At 46.2% G+C, this 24585-nt stretch overlaps 1 protein-coding gene across 3 annotated transcripts in view; it reads right to left on the minus strand.

The window, feature by feature from the left end:
* The window catches only part of GFRA4 (GDNF family receptor alpha 4), a 201928-nt gene extending 177619 nt beyond the window's left edge, over positions 1 to 24309 (minus strand). Inside the window, exon 1 of one of the 3 annotated variants that reach the window (XM_061583560.1) lies at positions 24250 to 24309. Coding sequence is in view for 2 of the 3 variants with exons in the window: in XM_061583559.1 (XP_061439543.1) it covers positions 4590 to 4629 (40 nt within the window). In the remaining variant the exon portion in view is untranslated. Of the gene's footprint in view, positions 1 to 4589; positions 4810 to 24249 lie in introns of those variants that run through there. The other 2 variants (XM_061583559.1, XM_061583561.1) reach the window with 2 other exon arrangements.
* Between the last annotated feature and the right edge of the window lie 276 nt (positions 24310 to 24585).

Consider the following 24585-nt stretch of genomic DNA (forward strand, 5'->3'; position numbering starts at 1 on the left):
CTGGCTGCAGCTCTTTGTACCAGTTTAAGTTTCCGAACAGTCTTCAAAGGCAGCCCCACGTAGAGTGCGTTACGGTAGTCTAAACGGGATGTAACTAAGGCATGCATCACCATAGTCAAATCAGGCATTTCCAGGAATGAGCGCAGCAGGCGCACTAGTCTTAAATGGGCAAAGGCACTCCTGGCCACGGCCAAGACCTGGGCCTCCAAGTTCAGAGCTGAGTCCAGGAGCACACCCAAAAGTGTTCACCCTTCCCTTCCCTGAACAGAGTCCCAGTTGAAAGGATCTGATCCCTTCAAGAATCTGGAGGCATTCAAGAGGCAGCTGGAGAGCCATCTGCCGGGAATGCTTTGATTTGGATTCCTGCATTGAGCAGGGGGTTGGACTTGATGGCCTCATAGGCCCCTTCCAACTCTACTATTCTATGATTCTATGATCTAGGCAGATGTCTAAACGAACTGCTTCCACAATGTTCAGTATTTTGATTTGGTGTCCGGTGCAGCAAGAGAAGAAAGCGAAACTGGAACGGTCAGACTCTGCTGTCTCTACCCTTGAGTCGGCCCTGTTTATGAGGGCTGTGCATCTGCCACCTGAGCTTCTTTAATCATGCCATGAAGTCATGGAATTATTAGGCACAGAATTCAGAATCACAGGAACCTCCACTTTTGCTGTCCATGCCAACCATTTTGTGTTGGTATCTACAGCACTTTTATCAAGATGTGAGGAGCACCTCCTCATTTTTTTTTTTAACCAAAAAAGCACCGGTCCTTATGATCGTAATTACAAGCTTCAGACAATGAGGGCATAGCTTGGTGAAAATTTCAGGTGCTGGTTGTTTGGGGAAGGGCTGCAGCAGAGCATCTGCTTTGCACATAGAAGGTCCTGCATTCAATCCCTGGCATCTCCAGGTAGCACAGGGAAAGACCCCTGCCTGAAACCCTAGACAGCTGCTGCCAATCAGTGTTGGCAATACTGGGCTAGATGGGCCAACGGTCTGACTTGGTGCGAGATAGCTTCCTACATAGCAGAGGGGCCATAACTCAGTGGTTGAATTTCGGCTTTGCATGCAGAAGGTCCCAGGTTCAATCCCTGGCATCTCCAGGAAAGGCTGGGAATGCCCCCTTCCTCAAACCCTGGAGAGCCACTGCCAGTCAGTGCAGATAGTACTGAGTTAGATGGACCTAACAGTCTGACAGTGCAGTGTAGACTCCTCTGTTCCTATGGTGTGCGTGTAAGATTGTGGCTCATCAATACCTGTGATTAGGAAAGAAGTGGCCAGAGGGCTTTTTCTAGTTCTGTGTCTCTATGACTATAAGCCAAATTAATCCTGCAAATCTCCAAAATTCCTAATTAGGTTTAACTTGCACAATCCATTCAGGTCAGAGGATCTTGGGTTGTCTTGGTGTAGACAAGGTTGGTGCAGCATTTGAATGTTTGAGGGAGGGGGGAGGGGTTGCAGAGTATTATTCACGGCCCTGTGGAGGGATCAGGAAAGGAAGATGATTTGGATTCTAAACAGGGTTTGGGAGGAGGCACCTGTGCTACTGCATAAACTGCACAGAATGCTGGTGATAGACATCATTTTCCAGCTTTGTGAAGGATTCCATGGATCTTCTTGGACAAGTCAGATATGAAGGTAGGAGACCCTCATGCGTAGGATGCCTCCTCCTCCTAAGTCAGATCATCATGACCATCTCGGTGTTGCATATGTGCAGAGACTGGGGATTGAGACTGGGACACCTTGAATGCAAAGCAAATGCGCTGCCACGGATCTACACCTCTTTGCCACAAAGTGCTCAGGTGGGATTGAGTGACTGAAAGCTCATCACGGATGAGTGCAAGGGAAGAAGTGATGAATCCCCTTTTCTCACCCATTTTAAAACAGCTTGTAAAAACCTCTCACCCCCCAGTTGAGGCTTGGCTTGGCGACTGGAAGTAGCCATGCTTGAAGAAAAACAGATTTAAAAATAGGGCAGCAAGTGCAGCTGATGGAATTTGAAATCCCTCCCATTCATGCTGCACTTTAAATCACATCACCAGTATTTTAATAGGGAATCAGTTGAACCCCGATATTACTGCTACTACTGTGTTAAATTGTTGGTGTGCATAGTATTTTAATGCTGTATTTGCATCTAGATGCACTCTCAGTACTTTCCCTGTCTATTGGGGGTATCTGTGACCCACCTCACAAAGTTGTTGTTTGAAACTAGAAGGGCCTGTCCAAAGGATTCATGTAAATTGGTTCTATGCTTCTGATCCAGCGGTGGTTCCGTGTCAGTGGGGCAGTGGAATCCAATCTGGGTTTTAGTCCTAACTTTCAAGGAGCTGTCAAAGGTGCTTTTTGGAAGTTTGGACTAAAACCAAGAGCTGATCCCACTGACATGAAGCCACCAGCCGTCACTGAGTATAAGCATTTTTGCAAACAGGTTCCCACGAATATAATGCATTTCTGTATTTTATTTTCACTAAGATATAACAGTTTTTTATATGCAATCTCTGGCTGGAGAACTGCATCACAAAATCCAGAGAAGTGCACATTTCAAAGGAGAGCTACGTTTCCATTTGTGGATTGGTCCAGGAAGTGCACATTTGGGAAGTTTGCCTCCAAATGCGAACAAAATGAATTTCTCCCACATCCCTACATGACACTCACTGAGTTACTGTGGGCCCGTTTCTTTCAGGATATTCCTTGTGAACAGGAAAAAACCCCATTGGATGCTATCCTGAGTTTTGGGGAGGGGGAGGGGGGAGGCAGGATGCAAATGTGATTGATAAAAAGCACAATGCCTCTGACAGTGAGCAGCAGCTTTTGTGGTGCCCCAGAGTGGGGGGGGGCAGGGGAAATGGTGCCAGTGCCAGCTGGTGGATCCTTGTTAACGGAGCAGTGTAACCCACTCTGGGTTTTAGTCCAGATTTTCAAGGAGCTGCCCTAGGTGTTTCCAGCTAAAACCTGGAGTGGATTCCACTGCCCCACTGATATGGATCCACCAGCCACCACTGAATGGCATCCCACCTTTCTTGTGGACACCAGTGTGAAGACTGGCTCCTGGCCTCCCTTTGGTCAGACAGCACACCACTCTTTAGAAAATATGGCCCTGTTACCTGTCCTGACCCATTGCATACAGTTCCACTTCCCATACGCACCTCCCAACCAGCGATCTCATCAGAAAGTACAGGAATCCTATTTTCACAGTGATGGATTAACCCTATGTTCTTGGGGGGGGGGCTCCCAGGGTTGAAGAGCTCTATGCACTTCCTTAAGCTACAGGATCAGGGGCTCCCACATAAAATACAACTGTGGCCTGTAGCTGCGTGAGGTCTCACGCCCACGTTTGCTCACCAGACCGTGGGAGCACCTGATCGTGTAAACGGGAGTCGGCTCAACTGCAAGCCAGCCCGGAGGGGTAAGGCGTGTGTGTGTGTGTGTTTCTTCGTCTCTGGTCCTGGCATCACTTTTGAGCGTGTGAAGTCCTTCTGCATGACAACGAAAAGCCAAGGAAATCTAGATAAAATTCGAAAAACAAATTTCGACAAGCCAGGGAAATCTAGAGAGTTCAGGGAACGCAATTTTAATTGCGTCTAGAGAATGACTGATGAGCAATTTCCCCCTCGCCCGGATCAGCTAGACCCATTTCTTCAGTCAATACCATTAAGTGATTGTGTGCAATTAAATAACCGAATCGCTTCCTTTCCCCGGGCCTTCCAGCAAGTGAGGGCGTCTCTGTGCAAAGCGAGGAGCGATCCCCCTTTCTTGATCCCACGGCCGGCTCCAGAACAGTTCGGGCTGAAAGCCGAACACCGTGCTTCGCGTGCGCCAGATTCAAGTTGGAAGCAAGCTCAGCAGGAACCAGTGGGCTTTACTTCCAAGTAAACACATGCCGTTTCAAGACATAAGCCCCGCTGCCTTTCGACGGAACCTGCTTCCCCCGAATGTGCCTGAGCATCGAAGGATGTTTAAATCGAGTCGAACGACATCCCCCACCCTTCGGAGAAAATAACAACAATAACAGGCTCCTTGCTTTGAAACAGCTGCCGCCAAGACCGCATGTGAATCCAGATTCGGATAAGTCTCTCCTCTGTTTTTGGAGCAGATTCGTGATCCGAAGCCCCTTCCCCAGAATCTGAGGCTGCATTTGGGACGCGTCCTCCGGAGCACTCGAGACCAACGCACTGCCTCTCAACCCACTCACCTCCGCCGTGTTTGACCCACACAATCGGGATAGCTAACGAGCGGCCAAAGGGTGGATTTGGGGGCGACCTGTTCAAGGAAGCCGATCCAGCCCCACCACAGCAAGGGATCAGAGAAACAGGTCCAGCCGCTCGGAAGGGAATCGCCCAATCTCGCCAAGGCTGCCTCCCAGACGACCCCCCCCCCCACGCACACAAACATCTGACAACCTCCTTGACGGGCTTTCCAGGTGGGTCAAGCCCTGCCGGTGGGGAGACCCGTTCAGGGGAGCCCCGGCAGAAAACGAGTCCTCCCCCACCTTGCGACCCTACCCGCCTCCAGGCAGGCGCACGACCACGCGGCGCAGAGACCAGCCACGAGCCCGGGGCCGACAAGTCCCTCCGAGGGAGCTTCCACTCACCTGTCAGGATCAGCGTGACCAGGTACCAGATCCTCTTCATCCTGGGTTAGATCCGGGGCCCTTCCTCCGGAACGGCAGAAGCTCAGGACGCAAGAGCCACAAGAGAGGACCGGGCGCGAGCCTTCACTCCTGAACGCGTAAGAATCCCCCGGCGCTGTCGGGGATCCAGCCGTGCTCCTGCTCGGGACGCATCCCTGCCATGCGCCTCAGCCCTTGGAGATCCAGGCGGGCGGGCTCAAGAAGGACCCGCCGGGCTCCGCTCGCTTGGCATCCCGCGCGAACTTCGCCGCCGAGTCGAGCAAGCGGGTCCGCCTTCCTTTGCAAACTTCTTGCAGAGGGGAAAGCCGCCGGCCCCCGGCCCCCGCTGCCGGTGAAATTGAAGGAGGGGATCAGTTATCCGGCGAGGTCAAGAGGACTGGACATCCATGGCGGGGCGCCTTGGGTCGGTGCCCTTTGGAACCCGGAAAAAATGGGGAGTAAAGGCCGGCGCAATTTCACGAGCTGCCTGCGCGGCTGCTCCCCTCGCCTTGCAGCTCCTCTGCCCGCCTTCTCTTCCTAAAGGCTGCTTCTCTCTGCCTGCCCAGGGAACAGAAGGAGCCGTCTTAAAGGGACCGGAGCAGCCACAGGGACGAGGAGCTGGGCTTGCAGCACAGACCACCCTCCTGCTCTCCACCCCCCCTTCCCCCGATCGCCCAGACCTTTCTGCCTCTTTGGGCTTCACAGTCATTTGATGGGCTCGGCCTGGGTTTGTTCTGGAACAATGGAAGGCAGCGGGGAAGCCCGGCTGCCAAGTTCAAGAGCTCTGCTGCCGGAGGGGAGGAGGGGCTGGCTCGGCCACAGCGGAATTGTCGTCGCTGAAATGGCACACCGTTGCTGGTTGCCAAGAAGTGTGGAGGGGTTGCTCTCTTTTTTTGGTCTTTTTTTGCAGTGGTTCAGGTGCCCTCCCAAAAGGGTGCAGGGAGGAGGCATGCCAGCACGGCACTGCTCTGCCTTTTGTCCCTGCCGTCCTGTCACCAGTCAGTCTAGTTTTGGATCCAGCACAAAAAAAGGGAAGCTGACATGAACCCGGGACTGGCGGGGGAGGGGGAGGAACACTATGCAACTCGGTTATGGTGTGCAGTTTTCCTCCTGATTTGTATGTGCTTGCAAAGATTTGCATGCACATTATGCTAATTTCGTTTTTTTAAAGAAATCTCAATGATGGATATTGCTGAATTTTGCAATAACAGCATGCAGTACTCAAGAAACTGGAAGGCTAGGACTGGGGAGGGCAGCTGTGAGAGAACTAGAAAAGATCCTCAAATGCAAAGATGTATCACTGAATACCAAAGTCAGGATCATTCAGACCATGGTATTCCCGATCTCTATGTATGGATCTGAAAGTTGGACAGTGAAAAAAGCGGATAAGAGAAAAATCAACGCATTTGAAATGTGGTGTTGGAGGAGAGCTTTGCGGATACCATGGACTGCGAAAAGGACAAATAATTGGGTGTTAGAACAAATTAAACCAGAACTGTCATTAGAAGCTAAAATGATGAAACTGAGGTTATCATACTTTGGATGCATAATGAGAAGACATGATTCCCTAGAAAAGCCAATAATGCTTGGAAAAACAGAAGGGAGTAGAAAAAGAGGAAGGCCAAACAAGAGATGGATTGATTCCATAAAGGAAGCCACAGACGTCAACTAACAAGATCTGAACAGGGTGGTTTATAACAGATGCTATTAGAGGTCACTGATTCATAGGGTCACCATAAGTTGTAATCAACTTGAAGGCACATAACAACAACAACAAGTTGGTACACTCCTATTGTTCTTTAAATAATGCATCCATAAAAGCTAAGGTTTACGTTTCCTCCCTGTTCATTTTTTTAAATGCATCCCTCAAATCTGCATTTCAAAAGTGAAATTTGAAGAGGTTCAAAAGTCAAAAAGTTGTTCTAACTCTAAAACATTTCCACATTTTCAATTTAGGAAAATATTTGGTTTCAGTCCCTTTAGGCCAAGTATGGGGAACCTTTGCCCTCCAGATGTTGCTGAACTACAACTCCCATCATTCCTGGACATGGGCCATACTTGCTGCTGCTGATGGGAGTTGTAGTTCAGCACCATCTGGAGGGCCAAAGTTTTCCCATACTTGCTTTATGAGGTTCTACAGAGGGTGGCATCCTGTCTGGAGACAGAAAGGACTGGAGTTCTGCATAGTTCTGCACTCCTAATTCTCAATTGAAAACCTCCATTTCCAGTTCAGGAGAAAAGATAGGAGAAGATTTTCTTTTCTGTTTATGTGTCTGTGGTGCACCACTTCACTGATCATGGGTGTGGCACACAGGACTATGTTCAGTTAGGAACCAGCCTACACCAGTGCTTTTTGGGGGGAGGGAGGTAAGGAGTTCTGAATGAAATCCACAAACATCCCTGAAATCCCCCCAATTTAACCCCAAACATATCCCCTGCAGCCAGTGGAGGCTGGTGGCTCTGATGTCAGTGGGGCAGTGAATCCACTCCAGGTTTTAGTCCAAACTTTCAAGGAGATGACCAAGGTGCAGTAGCTTGGACATCTTGAAAGTTTGGACTAAAACCTGGAGTAGATTCCTGCCCCACTGACATCAGAGTCACCAGCCTCCACTGCCTGTAGCCTTCTAAAAAAATAGTAACTAAGGGGTCTGTTTCAAATAGGGATAGGCAACTATTTGGATGGCATAGTTTTCCATCCCCTCCTGTATTCGTTACATGCAGCACTGTTTCTGTTCCACTGCAGTTCGTCTTCAACCAAAACCTACATTATTTGTCTCACTGTCTGCTGTGTCAAAATTAAATAAGTATTTTAGAAACCAGTAATGATTTGTTTTATTGATAAATTGATTGATTGATTTTTTTTTATTTATATCCCGCCCTTCCTCCCAGCAGGAGCCCAGGACGATTTGAAACTAATGCTGTTGAAAGTTAAAGAGGAAAGCACAAGCAGAACTACAGCTGACTGTCAAGAAGACTAAAGTAATGACTGTTATGTAAATTTATATAAATGATATTAGCAGCGATCAACGGTCTGAGATGTATGTGTCCCAGTGTGTGTATTTACCTAAGTAGCAGGCTTTTACACTGCATTGAGATCACTGAGACATAAGACTTAGTAAAATAAGAAAAGCTACTTTATTTATAGAAATACAGAGTAGATAGAAAGGCATACCTAGTTCTAACTAACTTAACTAAGTTGGAGGTGCAATGCCCAGATGTGGGAGTTGCCCTCATGGCTCAGGAGGGAGAGAGAAGAGACAAAGGTGTCTCCTCTCTCTTGGACAGTCGGAGAAGAGAAGAGGGGAAAGGGCAGAAGGAGGAGGGGCAAATAAGACTCCCTAAGCATATCAGTCTGCAAAGGAAGGAAGTCAGTCAGAGCATCACAGGTAAAGGTAGTCAAGCCTATCCATCTGGAGGACCCTAACTCTATCTCCCTTCTGGAACGTAAACAAAAGAACAAAACATGAGTTGCTCTTGCCCACTTCCAACGACACCAGAAGATTTATGTAACTTTAAAGTTGACAATGAGGACATTGAACTTGTCAAGTATTATCAATACCTTGGCACAGTCACTAACCAAAAGGGAGATAATAGTCAAGAAATCAGAAGAAGGCTAGGACTGGGGAGGACAGCTATGAGAGAACTAGAAAAGGTCCTCAAATGCAAAGATGTATCACTGAACACTAAAGTCATGACCATTCAGACCATGGGATTCCCGATCTCTATGTATGGATGTGAAAGTTGGACAGTGAAAAAAGCGGATAAGAGAAAAATCAACTCATTTGAAATGTGGTGTTGGAGGAGAGCTTTGCGCATACCATGGACTGCGAAAAAGACAAATAATTGGGTGTTAGAACACATTAAACCAGAACTGTCACTAGAAGCTAAAATGATGATTGAGGTTATCATACTTTGGACACATCATGAGAAGACATGATTCACTAGAGGAGATAAGAATGCTGGGAAAAACAGAAGGGAGTAGAAAAAGAGGAAGGCCAAACAAGAGATGGATTGATTCCTTAAAGGAAACCACAGATCTGAACTTGCAAGATCTGATCAGGGTGGTATATTACATGCTACTGGAGGACACTAATTCAGAGGGTCGTCATAAGTCATAATCGACTTAAAGGCACATAACAACAACAAATGTTGTCATGATGTTATTCCAACCCATTCAGTGAAAAGGAAATGCAATGCAAAAGTATGGGAGGAGGGGAACAGGTAACAAACAGCTGGAAGGATTGGGGTCAGAAAACCAGTACAGGGCCTCATTCCGAATCAGACTCATGTTCTGGAGTGGCTGCTTTTACTTCAAAATAAAACTAGCTTTTTTTTAATAAAGAAAAGAACATAACATAGTTTTGCCCTAATGCTATCTGAGATGGATAGAGGGGGCATGTAGAACTTTCTCACCCCTCCCCAATTTGTCTGTGGTTTCCAACCATTTGACAACTCCCATGATCCCAATCTTGCTGAGGCTCAGGGTGTCCAGAACTGAGCAGCACCCTGTGCAAGGAAATCCTGAACCACAATATGCAACTTGATTGATTGTGTGTCTGCCTAGTGCCCTTCACCAAATGATTCCCAGTCCAAAATACATTACAAATGTCAATATAGTCAATGCAGCGAAATCAATACAATACAGCAAAACAAACTGATCATCATAAAATCAGCAACGAAGCAGCAATTAAAACAGGTAAAGATACAAAGCTTTAAAAGCCTGGCATTGAGAAGGTAATAAAGTCAAGTGACTACAGATAAGATTTTCCTCTCTCTTCCATAATACTAGAACATGTGGACATCCAATGAAACTGAACGTTGGAAGATTGAAGGGGCGGAGCCTTCTTTACACAGCAAATAGTTAAACAATGGAATTGACACCCACATGATGCAATGATGGCTACTAACATGGATGGCTTTAAAAGGGGTTTAGACAAATTCATGGAGAAACAATGGTTATTAGCCATGATTTATTTATTTTTTATATATTTATTATTTGATTTATATCCCGCCCTTTCTCCCAGCAGGAGCCCAGTGCGGCAAACAGAAGCGCTAAAAACACATTAAAAAAAAGACCCTAAAATACACCAAAACAAAATGTTAAAAACATTTTTTAAACAGCTCTGAAAACATCTTTTAAAAAGGGTTAAAAAACATTGTTTTTTAAAAAACGTATTAAAAAGCAATCCCAACACAGACGCAGACTGGGATAGGTCTCAACTTAAAAGGCTTGTTGAAAGAGGAAAGTCTTCCAAAGGCGCCAAAAAGATAGCAGAGACGGCACCTGCCTAATATTCAAAAGGAGGGAATTCCACGGGGTAGGTGCCACCACACTAAAGGTCTGTTTCCTATATTGTGCAGAACGAACCTCCTGATAAGATGGTATCTGCAGCAGGCCCTCACCTGCAGAGCGCAGTGATCGACTGGGTATATAAGGGGTAAGACAATCTTTCAGGTATCCTGGTCCATAGCTGTATAGGGCTTTGTACACCAAAACTAGAACCTTGAACTTGAAATGATCACTATATTCTGCATTTACTGTCAGAGTCAGTATGCTTATGAATACCAGGTGCTGAGAATTACTTCAGACCCATGAGGGCTGGAATCTTACTTCTATTTATTAAGAGATGGGCTATAGCTCCATGGTATCTGGTTGGGTATCTGCACGCAAAAGTCCCAGGTTCACTCCTCAGCATCTCCATGTAGGCTGCCTGCCTAAAACCTTGGAGAGCCACTGCCAGTCAGTGTCGACAGTACTGAGTTTAATGGCCTAATGGCCTGATTTGGTATGACATAGTTTCCTAAGTTCTTCACAAATAGATTTGCTTTTACAGGCAATTCTCCATCTGAGAAGCTTGATTGATAGATATGCTTTCATCACCATTGCTTTATTTTTTTATTTTGAGACATTGCTGGCTTTAAACTAAATTGAATGTTTTGTTAACAAAAATGTTTTAAACGATTTAATTGTTTGTGTGCGAGTGTTTAGTTTGGTTCAGAGTGTGTCCTGTCTTATTATTATGGGATTTTAAAAATTATGTTCATCATAATGGAATATCTTATTATAGGATGTGTTATTGTTTTATACTCAAAACACTTGTAAGCCATTAGCACCAAATTGTAGAAAGGCAGACTAGGAATTTTATAAGTAAGTAAATAAATAAATATGCTCTTTAATATTGTGAACCACACATTTGTTTGTTTATTGCGACTGTCAGTCTAACCCTCCTAACAATTTCATTGGTGCGGGAGAAGTACTTTTGTAAAGCTCTGAGAGATGGAAGGGGAACTGGAGGACATAAGACCTTTCACTCAAGGTTTGTTTTTTTTAACTATGCTCTTGGGTCCAGAATGTGGAATTGGAAATAAAAATTGTGCAGTTGGAAAGCTCATAATGTGCAGTTCAGAAAATGGGATACTTGGGCACATTAGGTGTATGTGTTTATTACGCACTTAAATGACAGAAATGATATAAGGATAGGATGCACTCAGACTTTCCATACTTAAAACAAACAGCCCAAACCATGTTAAAGCACCTCCTCCTTTTTGTCTGGAACCTCCTCTTCTTCAACTTCACCTTCAGGCAGATAACGCTTCATTGTATCCTCAAAAAATGGAAATGGACGGCCTTCAAGTCGATCCTGACTCATGGCGACCCTATGAATAGGGTTTTCATGGTAAGCGGTATTTAGAGGGGGTTTGCCATTGTCTCCCTCTGAGGCTGAGAGGCAGCCCAAGGTCACCCAGTGAGCTTCATGGCTATGTGGGGATTCAAACCCTGGTCTCACAGGTCACAATCCAGCACCTTAACCACTACACCACACTGGACCTTTAAAGTGCTCCTTTCTGTGTGCCTGTTTAGTGGCTGAACCATAAATGAATCGTCACCGTAAATAAGAACTACTGATTCCTATGAAAAAATTGCCCGTGATACAGTGCGTAAGCAAAGAGCAAAGCATGCTGTGTGTGTTCATTCATAGAGTCATAGAACAGTAGAGTTGGAAGGGGCCTATAAGGCCATCAAGTCCAACCCTCTGCGCAATGCAGGAATCCAAATATAGAGTAATAGAAGCGTAGATCAGCTCCCCCCCTTTTGTTTTAGTGCTGTGTTTTTGATGGGGATTTTGTGCAGTGGGAAAATCTGCTTTAATCCCCCCTGCGTTCACTTGTCAAAGAGCTCCCCCTTCCCCCAAATGCCACATCTCCTAGGGACAGGAGCAAGGAAAAGTCTGTCTCAATGCACAGTTACACGCCCTTGTGACAACCAGGAGACCAATCCTCTCCTTCTGCCTTCACCTCTCCTTGCATGTCTGAATGCCAGACTCTTTCCCTGATCTGGCTCCTCCCAGATATTCTGGACTAGAACTCCCATCAGCCCCTGCAGTCCAAAATATCTGGACAGCACCAGGTTGGCCAAGGTTGCTCTAAACGGCAAACTGGATCAAGTCGCACATTTAAAATGTCCTCGCTCAGGATAATTACACTGTGCTGGCTTTTGGCAGAGTCCCCTGTGAAATGTTTCACTAGTATACCCAGGTCACGTTAAAGGCTTTGTTCTGATTACAGCTTCCTCTTGCACTGTGACTCTAGGAGGTTGAACTTAAAACCAATTTTATATATATATATATATATATATATAGCCATCCAATTGTGGATATTTGCTGTTTGCCCTGGCCTCAGGGCCACGGTTGCAGTTGTAAACTAAATTAGGTGTGAGTGTTGGCGTGTGGGTGGCATTTTCTGTTCCTGTTCCACAGATCGTTTTAGCAGATATTGATTTCGATAGGAATCGCTGCCGGTTACACTTGTTTCGGGCAATTGGAAAGAAAGAGCAAAAATTCCAGCCTTGCCCTCTTTTTACTGTTTTTTTAAAAAAGGGCCAGCAGCCTGATCCTATCTCCAGCACCACAAGCAACAGCTTACGGAAGAATGTGCTAGCACAGTAAAAACAAAAGGCCAGAGCCCCACGAGAGACAGCATGGTGTAGTGGCTAGAGTGCTGGACTAGGACCTGGGTTCAAACCCCCACTCAGCCATGACGCTCACTGGGTGACCTTGGGCCGGTCATCATCTCTCAGCCTAACCTACTCCACAGGGTTGTTGTGAGGATACAATGGGGAGAGGAAGAACCATGTGAGCCTCCTTGAGGAAAGGTGGGATATCAATGCAATAAATGCATACACTTCCACCATCTGCATGCTGGCTAGGGCTGATGGGAGTTGAAGCTCAGCAACACTTGGAGGGCCACAGGTTCCCCATCCCTGCCATAAGGAATGATTCCCCAAGCCCTCGCAAATGACAGGAGCACAGATCAGAGGCATGGAGACTCCTCACGCGATGGGAAACATCTCTGCGGCACACCTCTTTCAACATTACAGCAACTGAGTGGCGAATCCGCCCCCATCTGCAATGCCATATAATAATGCTAACTGCAGACTGGGCCAGCAATAAAAGAAAAGGAACCCAACTCAAATGAAAAGAAGAACAAACCTGGGTTCCCTGTTTGTGGAGCGCAGCAACGATGTCATCTGTGGCACCAGGTCCCAGGAACTTCAAGCCCTTCCGAAGGAGCTCCCAAGGCCCCTCTCAACCCTTCACCCCATTGCCTCATAATGTCTGTGTCGGGGGCGATGGAGGGAACAGGAGAGTCTGCTCTGTCACCTGCTGCCGCTGCTGCTACGTTTTTGGAATGTCAGCCAGCCCATCTGAGCTTTGCTGAGTTTTTTTCAAGTGCACTTGTATACACCGGGACAGCTCAACTGGTCCTCACAGCAAGGAGATTGGGGCAGATATGTAAAAATTCCAGTTGCACTTCATACCCCATCAATCCAGCACTGGGAAGTCGGGGCCAGCATTTCAGACAATAGTGCAGAGCGGCCACAGATTTTGAGAGGCCCAAAAACCCACTGTCAAAAACCTGCTATGTTAATTCGTAGGGAGGCAGGTGTCTTCTTTTCTTAATAGAGCCTTCATTGCCACTGTTTTCTGTTGCCTTTGCACCTCATAATAAAACCCCTGCTCAGCCATGAAGCTTGCTGGGTGACCTTGGGCTAGTCACTGTCTCTCAGCCTAACCTCCCTCACAGGGTTGTTGTGAGGATAAAATGAGGAGGGGGAGAACCAAGTACACCAGCTTGAGCTCCTTGAAGGAAAGGTGGGCTATAACAACAGCAACAATATAGTGAGGAGTTCCAGGGGGGCAGTTTTACACAGGCTGCATTTCCTTTAGATCACTCAGGACTGGAATGTTTATTCACACATACATATTGAGAGCGTAAGTGGAGGCAAAGTCTCTCCTAAAAGGCAGCAGTTCCACTACCTCACATCAGATCACCAGCAAGGAGATACCTTCCACACCTGAGCGAGGTACCTTATCCAACGTCTCTCTCTCTCTCTCTCTCTCTCTCTCATAGAATAGTAGAGTTGGAAGGGGCCTACAAGGCCATCAAGTCCAACCCCCTGCTCGACACAGGGATCCAAATTAAAGCATCCCAACAGGTGGCTGTCCAGCTGCCTCTTTGAGGGCCTCCAGTGTTGGAGAGCCCACCACCTCCTTAGGTCATTGGTTCCACTGCCGTACCGCTCTAACAGATAGGAGTTTTTCCTGATGTTCAGCTGAAATCTGGCTGCCTGCAACTCAAGCCCCACCCCCACCACACACTCTGGGGATGGGTGGATCTGTCAGTTTCAGTTTCTCTCTGTTTCTCATTTTTCCAATCTTAACTTCAGTTCTCCACATCAGTTTGTGGATTTCTCCTAATAAGCACTTTTTTGTATTCAGTGTTGCCTAATATACACATTTTTGCAAAGCAATAACCCCTAATATAATGCAACTTTGCATCTTATTCTCATGAAAATTTGCATTTTTATGCAGACTTTACCTCAGAATATGCACTTTGGTAGATGTGACTCTGCTGGAAAACTGCACTGCAAAATTTGGAGAAGTGTACATTTCAAAGGAGATGGCTGTGTTTTTCAGCTTGCATCTTGTTTCAGAAAGTCTCCCTTTAAATGTGAACTGAATTAAATTTCTCCCCCATCCCAAACTCTCTCATACACCCTTTTGATGGGTGTCTTATTAAAAAAATAATAATTCCAAGCATCTCTTCATCATTAGCAGTCATCAGCCAACCATTCTGGGCTATTTGCCACAGGCCTGTCTAGCAAACACCTGTTTTGCAGACGATGGCACAGACTTGTCCTCTGTTGTTCCAGAGGGCAGGACAATCACTGATGGGTGGGAACTGGAGAGATGTAGCTAGACATTAAGACTGTTTGTGACGTGAAGCAGAATTTCTCTGAACGTGGTGGACTCTCTTTATGGGAGACATTGGAGCAGAGGGCTGGATGGTCATTTCTGCAGCTGCATTCTACATTGCAAATTGTGCATTGAACAACAGGGGGTTAGATGAGATGGCTTCTAAGCTGAATTGGTTGCCAGTTCATTTCCAGGCCCAATGCAAGGTGCTCACATTAGCAGTGACAGCTGATGGTTCCATGTCAATATTTGAAAGACTATATCCATCCCTGCTGAACTTCTTGAATATTAAAACCTGCAGAGGGGGCTCTCTTGTAGTTCCATCACCCTGAGATGTTTGGGGTGGTGGAGGTGGCACAGGAGAGGACATTCTCTATGGCAGCCCCTAAGTTATGGAATTCCCTCCCCACAGAGGTGCTGTATGCTGAAGACACATCTCTTTGCCTTGGCCTTTGACACCTGAAATGGGTGCTTTCAGGACCCACCCTATTCCTGTAACTGTTGTTGATAATAATAATAATAATGAATTTTAAATTGTAACCTGTCCTGGACCTGATAGTGAGGGGTGGGTAGTAATCATCATCATCATCCCAAACCCCCAGGATTCTATAAATGGTTGGCCAGTAAACATAGCATTAATAACACCAATATTATTAACAGAGGACAAACTGAGGCAGGCACTCTGTTTTGAAGCAAATGATGTATTTGACATCGTCGTCATCATCCTTTATTTACATTCACATAACGCAATTCACATGTCCAAATAGCAGGAGGCTGAACATGACTGAGCAGAAGTTCTGTGCATGCTCATGTGTGAAGGAGATGATTGGTGTTAGACTGGGGATGTCCTAAGGACAAGGTCAATTCAGAAGGCCAGGGCCAATTTCATGGGTATCCTGAGCAATTTTTCCAGGGGAAGCGGCAAAGTAAAACACTGAAAATGGGGAGTGGGCTAATTTTGCACTAAAAAATGAGAAGCATTTTGCCTCATCTCTCATGTTCTTAAAATGCTAGAAACTCACTCTAAGAAAGAAAGAAAGCTGGGAATCTGGGGGTTATTGTTCATGGGGTGGGAGAACTGCCCCTCTAGCCCCCCTGTGAACTCATGCCCAAGTCTGAAATGCAGGACATGCTAGCCTCACTTAACAGAGGATCACACCACAACCATTTTTGAGTACCCAATACTACAGTATGGGCAGGGGTGTAGTTGTCCATGGTTTCAAGGGGTCTTAGACCCCTTTCTTTTTTGGGAGCCCGGTCCCAGTTGGGCCCCTATGTTTCCAGCATCCTATGAAACAATCAGTATGAAAGGGGAATGTGTTAGCCACTGCGAAGTGTCTTCTAACATGCTTTCTGGTCCTTTCCTGCTTATTGGAGCCAATCAGCATTGAAAGGTGAGTGTGATCCACTGGGAAGACTGACCCTTGTTAGCACATGGATCTCATTCTCAACCCAGCAGCAAGAAAAAGAAGGGGGGGAGGAGGCAGATGTGAATCCTGATGACAGCGTCCCATCTACATCATCAAGCAGTTTGGTAGCAGCAGGAGATAAATGTATTGACACAGAATTCAGTAATTCAAGCAATATCTCTGACAGTGACAAAGGCCATCAAATGGTGACAGTGATAGAGAGGCAGAAAGCAGCATTCAAGCCTGGCCAGATTATTCTATAATCTTAGAAGGAGGCATGGCAGTGACTATCATGAAGGGACACTGCACTTCTGAATTTACCACTTCACTACTGATTATGGGTTGAGACATTTGGATGGTGAAGACATTACTTCTGCATAGATGTGCATATCGTGGGGCGCATGACGGTGCACACAAGTGGGCGCACTGGGCATGATTCCTCTCCCTATAATATGCAAGTCGACGCTAAAGTAACATCTGCACAGTCCTTTCATCTCTAACTAACCCCTTGTTGTCACTCCTAGGGGAGCACATGTTGAAACTGGAAATAAAATAAAATAAAATAAAATAGTTGCAGATGCCAGCTTTTCATCTCCCAACCTGGATCTCCTCTTCAGAACACTGAGAGAATTGATCTAATGACCATGAATAGAAAGTCCTAGTCAGCAACACACCTACAATCCTCGTGTTCATGCACCTGTTTGGCAGGTTTTACAATGCAGCAGTGAAAAATATATATAACACTTCTCAGATACATATATATGTGTGTGTGTGTCTGTCTGTCCCTAAGAGAAGAAGGGGTGTGCAGTGTAAGAACCAGTCAGTTCTCTGAAATGAGAGGACATAAGAGAGTGAAAGAAGACATCTTAATTAATTTGATTTTTTTTTTTTAAATCCAAATTAGGTGTGTTGCTGGATTTCCAGAATTTTAAACACCACGAGGTAAAACATGGAATTTAGCAAGATTAATACCTAAATGATGATAGCTGTTATATGCTTAGCAACAAGAATTAAGACTGTTTTTTTTAAAAAAAAAAACACAACACAAATTATTTCTCCACATCGTATTTGCATAGCAAGCTTCTGAGCTAAATGGATTGCAGGGGCAGCAGAGGGGGACACAAAATTCATCTCGCTGAAATTTTAATTTTCTTCTTCTGAAAATCGCCCCCCCCAGAGTTCCATTTATGGATATGGTTTGATTTGGGGGGGACAGCAGTGAAGAAGAAGAAGAGGAGGAGGAGGAGGAGGAGGAGGAAGAAGGGACAATGATGAAGTAAAAAATGAACGGTCCCTCCAAGACCATGAACTCTGTCCCTTTAAATTATTCCTTCTATTTCCAATGATCAGGCTATGAGTGCCATGGCTTATATGGCTAAAAGTGCCACAAGGAGGTATCAGTGGCTTTGGGAAAGCCCCAAGGTTTGCAGAGGTACAAAAGAGCCCACCTCTCTAAGGGGAACCTTAGATCATAGGAACGTAGGTGGTTGCCTTAGACTGATTCCCAGACCCATTGGTCCACCTAGCTCAGTATTGTCTACACTGACTGGCAGTGGCTCTCCAAGGACCTCAGGCAGGGTTTTACCCCAGCCCTGCCTGGAGTTGCTGGGGATTGAACCTGGGACCTTCTGCATGAAAAGCAGAGGCTCTGCAACTCCGCTATGGCTCTTCCCGATCATCTGGAGAAACTCTGCTCATAGCACTGCACCCTACAGAATATCATGGCCACGGCTCCTCCTGCCATTGGCTTTGGCTCCACCTACTGTTGGGCTCCCTGGCTTCTGTCCTACCAGTCCTGATGGACACCAGCCACCATGGCACATAGAGGAGGGGAAAGACGGTCTGGGCTCCTTTGCTGGGAAGAAGGGCAGGATATAAACAAACAAACAAATCCAGGAGGGTAGATTTAGGTTGAACATTAGGAGAAAAGTCCTGAAGGCAAGAGCAGTTTGAACAGATAATGGAATGGATCACTTAGAGGAATGGTGGACTCTTCTTTGCTGGAGACCTTCAGGTGAGTCTGGACAGCCAAATGTTGGGAGTGCTCTAGGACTGGATTCCTAACTCTGAGCAAGGGGTTGAACTAGGCTCTCTGATTCCATAATTTAATGCTCCCCACAGTGGCGGCTAATGGCTCCATGTAAGTGGGGCAGTGGAATCTGCTCCAGGCTTTATTCTGAACTTTCAAGGAGCTGTCCAAGGTGCTAAAGCAGATTCCACTGCCCCGCTGCCATGGAGCCACTAGCTGCCACTGGTTCCTCCTATTGGGGGGGGGGAACTAGTTGAACTTTCTAGTTCCTCCTTGACATGCTAGCTTTTTATCTGCAGCCTTTTCCTTTTTCATTTAGCAATGTGACCCCACCACTACCACCACCTGCTCTCCAAAGGAGACCAGCCCAGGCCCAGGAACAGTTTTGCCCCACAGTGAACTGCTTGCCCAGACCAGGGCTAAGCCTGTAGTGTTGGGTAAATACAGCCAAGGAACAGCCCAGGAACTCCTTGGAACCAGGTGGAGTGAGTTAGTCTATCCTTGTCCTGGAAATGATTTTGGGAAGGTGAACGTACAGATGTCAAGACAAAAATGCAAACAGGAGCGGAAATTGCTGATGTTTGCTTATTTGTCCCATGTTTGGAATGGAAACCAATTCAGTGGATATGATTGGTAGTCACTGTTGTTGCTGGTGTTCTCAGTCTGCAAATGATATGTAATTGATTACATTTCCCCCCATTTGCGTTGTGTTTCCTTTGCACTGAAATGAATGCAGCAGAATAACCTAATGACAATGTAACTTATGGATTTTTATGTAATTTTTAATTCACATACTTTTACGTAAATGCAAGGTTCTAGTTTTGGTGTACAACGCCGTATTCAACTTGGGATCAGGATACCTGAAAGATCATCTTACCCCTTATATGTCCAGTCAATCACTGCACTCTGTAGGTGATGGCCTGCATCAGATTCTGTCTTATTAGGAGGTCCGTTCCGCACAACATAGAAAGCAGACCTTTAGTGTAGTGGCGCCTACCCTTTGGAATTCCCTCCTCTTAAATATTAGAGAGGTGCCATCTCTGTTATCTTTTCAGCACCACTGAAGACTTTCCTCTTTCAACAAGCCTTTTAAGTGGAGACCTTATCCCAATCTGTGCTGGAATTGCTTTTAAAGAAGTTTTTAAGGCTGTTTTTTAAATGATGTTTTAAAAGATGTTTTGTTTTAATATATTTAAAGTCTTTTGTTTTTAAGATGTTTTAGAGTGTTTTTAGTGTTTTTGTTTGTCGCCCTGGGCTCCTTCTGGGAGGAAGGGCAGGACATAAATTTAATAAATAAATAAATAAATTTCACCACAGCAGACAGTGAAACAAATAACGTAGTTTTTGGTGGAAGGCGAACTGCAGAGGAACAGAAACAGTGCTGCACATGACAAATACAGGACTGAATGGAAAACTCTGCCTTCGTACATCCCTACAGAAATGGGCTCAGAGCAGCCTCTGGTGGATTCATTCAAAAAAGGAGCTGGAAAGGGGTCCATAGTGGGGGTGGGGTGGAGGTAGGGTGGAAGGAAGGAGAGTGAGGAGTAGTTATGTCGATACATTGTCTCTGCTTCTGCTCCTAAAGCAGCCTTTCCCAACTAGTGGGCCACCAGATGTTGTTGGACCACAACTCCCATCAGCCTCAGCCAGCATTGCCAATGGTCAGGAAAGATGGGAATTGTGGTCCAACAACATCTAGTGGCCCACTAGTTGGGAAAGGCTGTCCTAAAGGAAAGACTGAATTAAGATCTGACTGCCCATAATCAAATTGAAATCCACTTATGTGCATCTGCCACATGGTAGAAGTCAGCTCTCCTTCTTTGCCCTGAACCTCTTCCAAAACAGCAGAGTGTCACTCTCAGAAGTGCTTCCTCCCTCTGGGCAAAAAGGGATGAAGAATTTGTAAGGAGGCAGGTGGGCCCAATGCTGTTCTGCAGAAAGGGCAGAGATGTCCCCAGAGTCCCTCTCCGGCCACATTCACACCAGACATTTATTCCACTATTATTCCACTTTAAACAGTCATGGTTTCCCCCAAAGCATCCTGGGAAGGTTCTGAAAGCTGTTAGAAGACTCCTGTTCCCTGCATAGAGCTACAATTCCCAAGACTTTTCTGGAAAGAGGAAATGGCTGTTAAACCACGATGGCAAATTGTAGCTCTGTGAGGAGAATAGGGGGTTTCCTAACAACTCTCAACACCTTTCACAAACTACACTTCCCAGGATTCTTTGGGGGAAGCCATGACTGCTTAAAGTGGAATAACAGTGGGATAAATGCATGGTGTGAATGTGGCCTCTCTCTCTCTCCCTTCCCTCTCTCTCTCCCTTCCCTCCCTCTCCCTCCCTCTCTCTCTCTCTCTCTCTCTCACTGTAGTCCTGCAGGCATGAGTGGGCAAGACCTGTTGGGCATGCGAACTGCCTTGCTGGATCAGTTATCTAGCCTCCCGTTCCCAACTTCAGCTAGACAGGCCCTGCTAGGAAGCTCACAAAGCACAGGAAGAACATAGGAAGATGCTGTGTACCGAATCAGATCTAAGCTCAGTATTGTCTACACTGACTGGCAGTGGCTCTCCAGGATTTCAGGTAGAGATCTCTCCCAGCCCTACCTGGAGGTACCAGGGTTTGAACCCGGGTCCTTCTGCATGCAAAGTAGATGCTCTGCCACTGAGCTACAGCCATCTCCCCGAGAAAAGGCATGAAATCAATGACCAACTCCGACAGTTTGCCGCCATTACTTGCTTCTGAGCATGGAGGATCCATTCAGGAGCTTGAATAACCACATCCAGACTTCACCAGTCTGAGGCCAGGGAGAGAGTTTTTCCGAACTGAAGTTTCGGTGACTTTTTTTTTGGATGTTTGTGCCCAGCTGTGTTTTTTTTTTAAAAAAGGAATTAAGCGCTGCCTTCTGAAGCAACACACCCCTATTACTGCCTCTCTAATTAGCAGTTGTTAATGCTGATAAGAGAGTGATCAGATTTAATGGGCAAGAGATTACAGCAATTAGAGAATGGGTTTAGCCAGCGTTACAGTCTAGGCCTTTCTCCCCCTAGGCAAGTATAGCGCATTGGGTGTGGCATTTCCAAATGAGGGAGCGAAGTAGAGGGACAGAGGGAGGGAAACTGCTAAAGGGAATGTTGGCTTGACAATGGGGGGAAATAATCAGTCAGTTGTAAATGTGCATCCAAAGACTTGTTTTAAAGAAGCAGCTCAGTGGCAGAGCAGGTGCTTGGCATGCAGAAGGTCCCAGGGTTAAGCCCCATGGCTGGGAGGGACCCCTGTCTGAAACCCCAGAGACCAGTGGCCAATCACAACAAAACTGAGGTGGGGATAGACCAACGGTCCATGTAGGAGCTGCTTTGGCTCAGTGGTGGAGCATCTCAGGTTCAGTCCTCAGCATCTCCAGATGCACAGCTCAACCACTGAGTGATGCCCTTTCCCTAAAGCAAGTCCTTATGTTCCTAATTGTCTTGCTGGATCAGGCCACAGCTCTACCTAGCCCGGCATTTGGTCTGCAGCAGCGGCCAGCCACATGACCGCAGGATGCCCCTCCTCCCTAGTTTGTCACCAGCATCAGGTGCCAGAGATGGAATGCGTCTGCACTGATTTTATAGCAAATGAGAAAAAATGAACTCAGTGGGCTGTTCAGTCAAATGGTTCTTCCTTACAAAACAAATGCAAGGAGCAACAAATGACTTGTTTTCATTATCCCAGTTGCGTACCCATCCGTCACTTCTCTGGGGTATGGTGGGGCTCAGCTTTCTCTGGGGACAGTAAGTGCTTCAGCATCCCCCTTCCGACAGCTGTCTTATTTATTTATTTATTTCCAGACTCTCCTGGGGAGATGGTGGCTGCCCTGTTGGGTGCTGGAATGAGGCAACAATGCTTGCAGTTATTACCTGAACCAGTGGGAGGTGCTAGACAGAAAGAAGAATGATTTTGTGTCCCTCTCACTGACCACCTTGTAACTTGCTTGCTTGTTTGAGCACTTCTTCCTACTTCTTCTCAGACCACACATCTCTTCTTTTCTTCTCTCTCCATATAGCTCCCTCTCTGAGCTATGCATGCTGTTAGTGAATACACTTTAATTTTTTCCTTCTCATCTTTACTAATGGTCTTAACAGACTGATTTGTTGCAACTGCTGTTTTTACTCTGTCTTCCAATATCGCCTCCCAGAACACTGATAATGGAACCAATGACCTAGGGAGGTAGTGGGCTCTCCGACACTGCAGACATTCACGAGGCAGCTGGACAGCCACATGTCAGGAATGCTTTGATTTGGATTCCTGCATTGAGCAGGGGGTTGGTCTTGATGGCCTTATAGGACCCTTCCAATTCTACTATTCTATGAACACACAAGAATGATGCAACATCTAGGACAGGGATGGGGAACCTGTGACCCTCTAGTGGTTGCAGGGCTATAATTCCCTCCATCTCTGACCATTGCCCATGCTGATGGGGGAAGATGGGAAATGAGTCAAACAACATCTGGAGGGTTGTAGGCTGCCTAACCCTGACCCAGGAAAAGAAAATGCTAGGGGTGCCTTTAACCAACTGCATCTACAATGCCTGCTACGGCTGTATCTGGGTCAGGATAACATAGCCACAGTAGTCCATGCATTAGGAACCTTGAAACTGGATTACTGCAATGTGCTGTATGTGGGGCTGCCCTTGGGCCTGGTCCAAAAGCTCCAGCTGATGCTGAGCGGATCAGACAGCCAACAGCACCTGCTAAAGCATCTACACCTGCTGTCCACATGCTACTGGGCCAGATTAAACACTCTTTTGTTAATGTGCAAAGCTCTGAACAACTTGGCTTCAGGATATCTTAAGGACAGCCTGACTCCTTATTTCATTTCCAGCCCAGTTACTGAGACCATCCAGATAGAGGCGGCTGGTGGCTCCATGTCGGTGTGGCAGTGGAATCCACTCCGAGTTTTAGGCCAAACTTTCAAGGAGATGTCCAAGGTGCTGAAGCCATAGCAAATTGCTGCAGAAATGTGGAGAACTGAATTTAAGATTGGAAAAATGAGAAACAGAGAGAACCAAATTTGACAGATCCTTTCATCTCTATCCTCCACTCACGCCAGCAATTTCATCCCACGTTTATGGTTGTCCTAGGCAATTGTGGTCACAACAACACAGTACATTTAACGCACAGTGAAAGCATGTGCTTTCTCCCAAGGAATTCTGGGAACTGTAATTTGTTGAGGGTGCTGGGAGTTGTAGCTCTGTGAGGAGTAACCTACAGTCCCCAGGATTCCTTGTGGGAATCTGTGCATTTTAAATGTGCTTTAGATGTCTGGTGTGGATGCGACCTGTGTAAAAAGAGGTGACGGTGCTGTTTGTGCATCTAAAAAGGGCCAGCTCTACCAACTGGCAGAGTAAGACAGCTGCTTTAGGTGGCAGATGTCAGGAGACAGCAGCAGTCCTCCCCACCACCATCCTCCCCCCCTCCAAAATCTCCTAGGCTAGCCAGTTTCACATTTCCTAAGATAGTCTACTGCCCTTCAAGTACAGAGGAGGATGTTGTTCCATTTCTAGTGCTGTAGTAAGATTCAGCTGCCAGTCTTGTCGGATACTGTACATAAAAGGGGAGGGGATAATCTGGTCCTTCACCTTAGGCAGCAAAATAACAATAATATATGTATGCTGCTGTTTCATATAAATATGCTCAACACTGCTCACAACAGAAGCAGAATACAAATCACCACATCAGTAACCATCAAATACTAAATCATTTCAAAACATAACAATCCAACAAATAGCTCAGTTTGATTATATGAGAGTTACAATATTTAAAGTCACCAATTGTATCAATTGAAGACAAGCATAAGAAACATTCCATTACAAAAACCCAAGGAAACAGCCTGCAAATATCCAAGAAAGATTTATTGGGTTGGCAGCCCTGTGTGTCTAAATGCACGTTAGAACCCCTCCCAAAAGCAACTCACCTTTGCAAGAGGTGGCACCTGGCCTCTGAGAGAGCTCTTGAGCTTTTTAGAAGCTGCAGAGACCAGACATGACGTTTAAGGGAGGGCGAGGCTTTGCTTCCAATGGCTGGTCATCCTGGAGTGGTTCAACCCATGGGAGCCCAGAGCAGGACTTCTCAAGAGGGATCTCCATGGACCTCTCTCCTGATAAATAAGAAGGCAGACAGAAATGCGAATAGATCTATCAGTGGTAAGACCATACCCACAACCATTCCACAAATCCACTCCTACAAATACTCCCACCCCTTGCCAAAGAGCCTACAAATGAGAGGCAAAATAGGCATTGTTTCCAGCTTT

Source organism: Rhineura floridana, chromosome 9, assembly GCF_030035675.1.
Source record: "Rhineura floridana isolate rRhiFlo1 chromosome 9, rRhiFlo1.hap2, whole genome shotgun sequence".
Classification (NCBI taxonomy): Eukaryota; Metazoa; Chordata; class Lepidosauria; order Squamata; family Rhineuridae; genus Rhineura; species Rhineura floridana.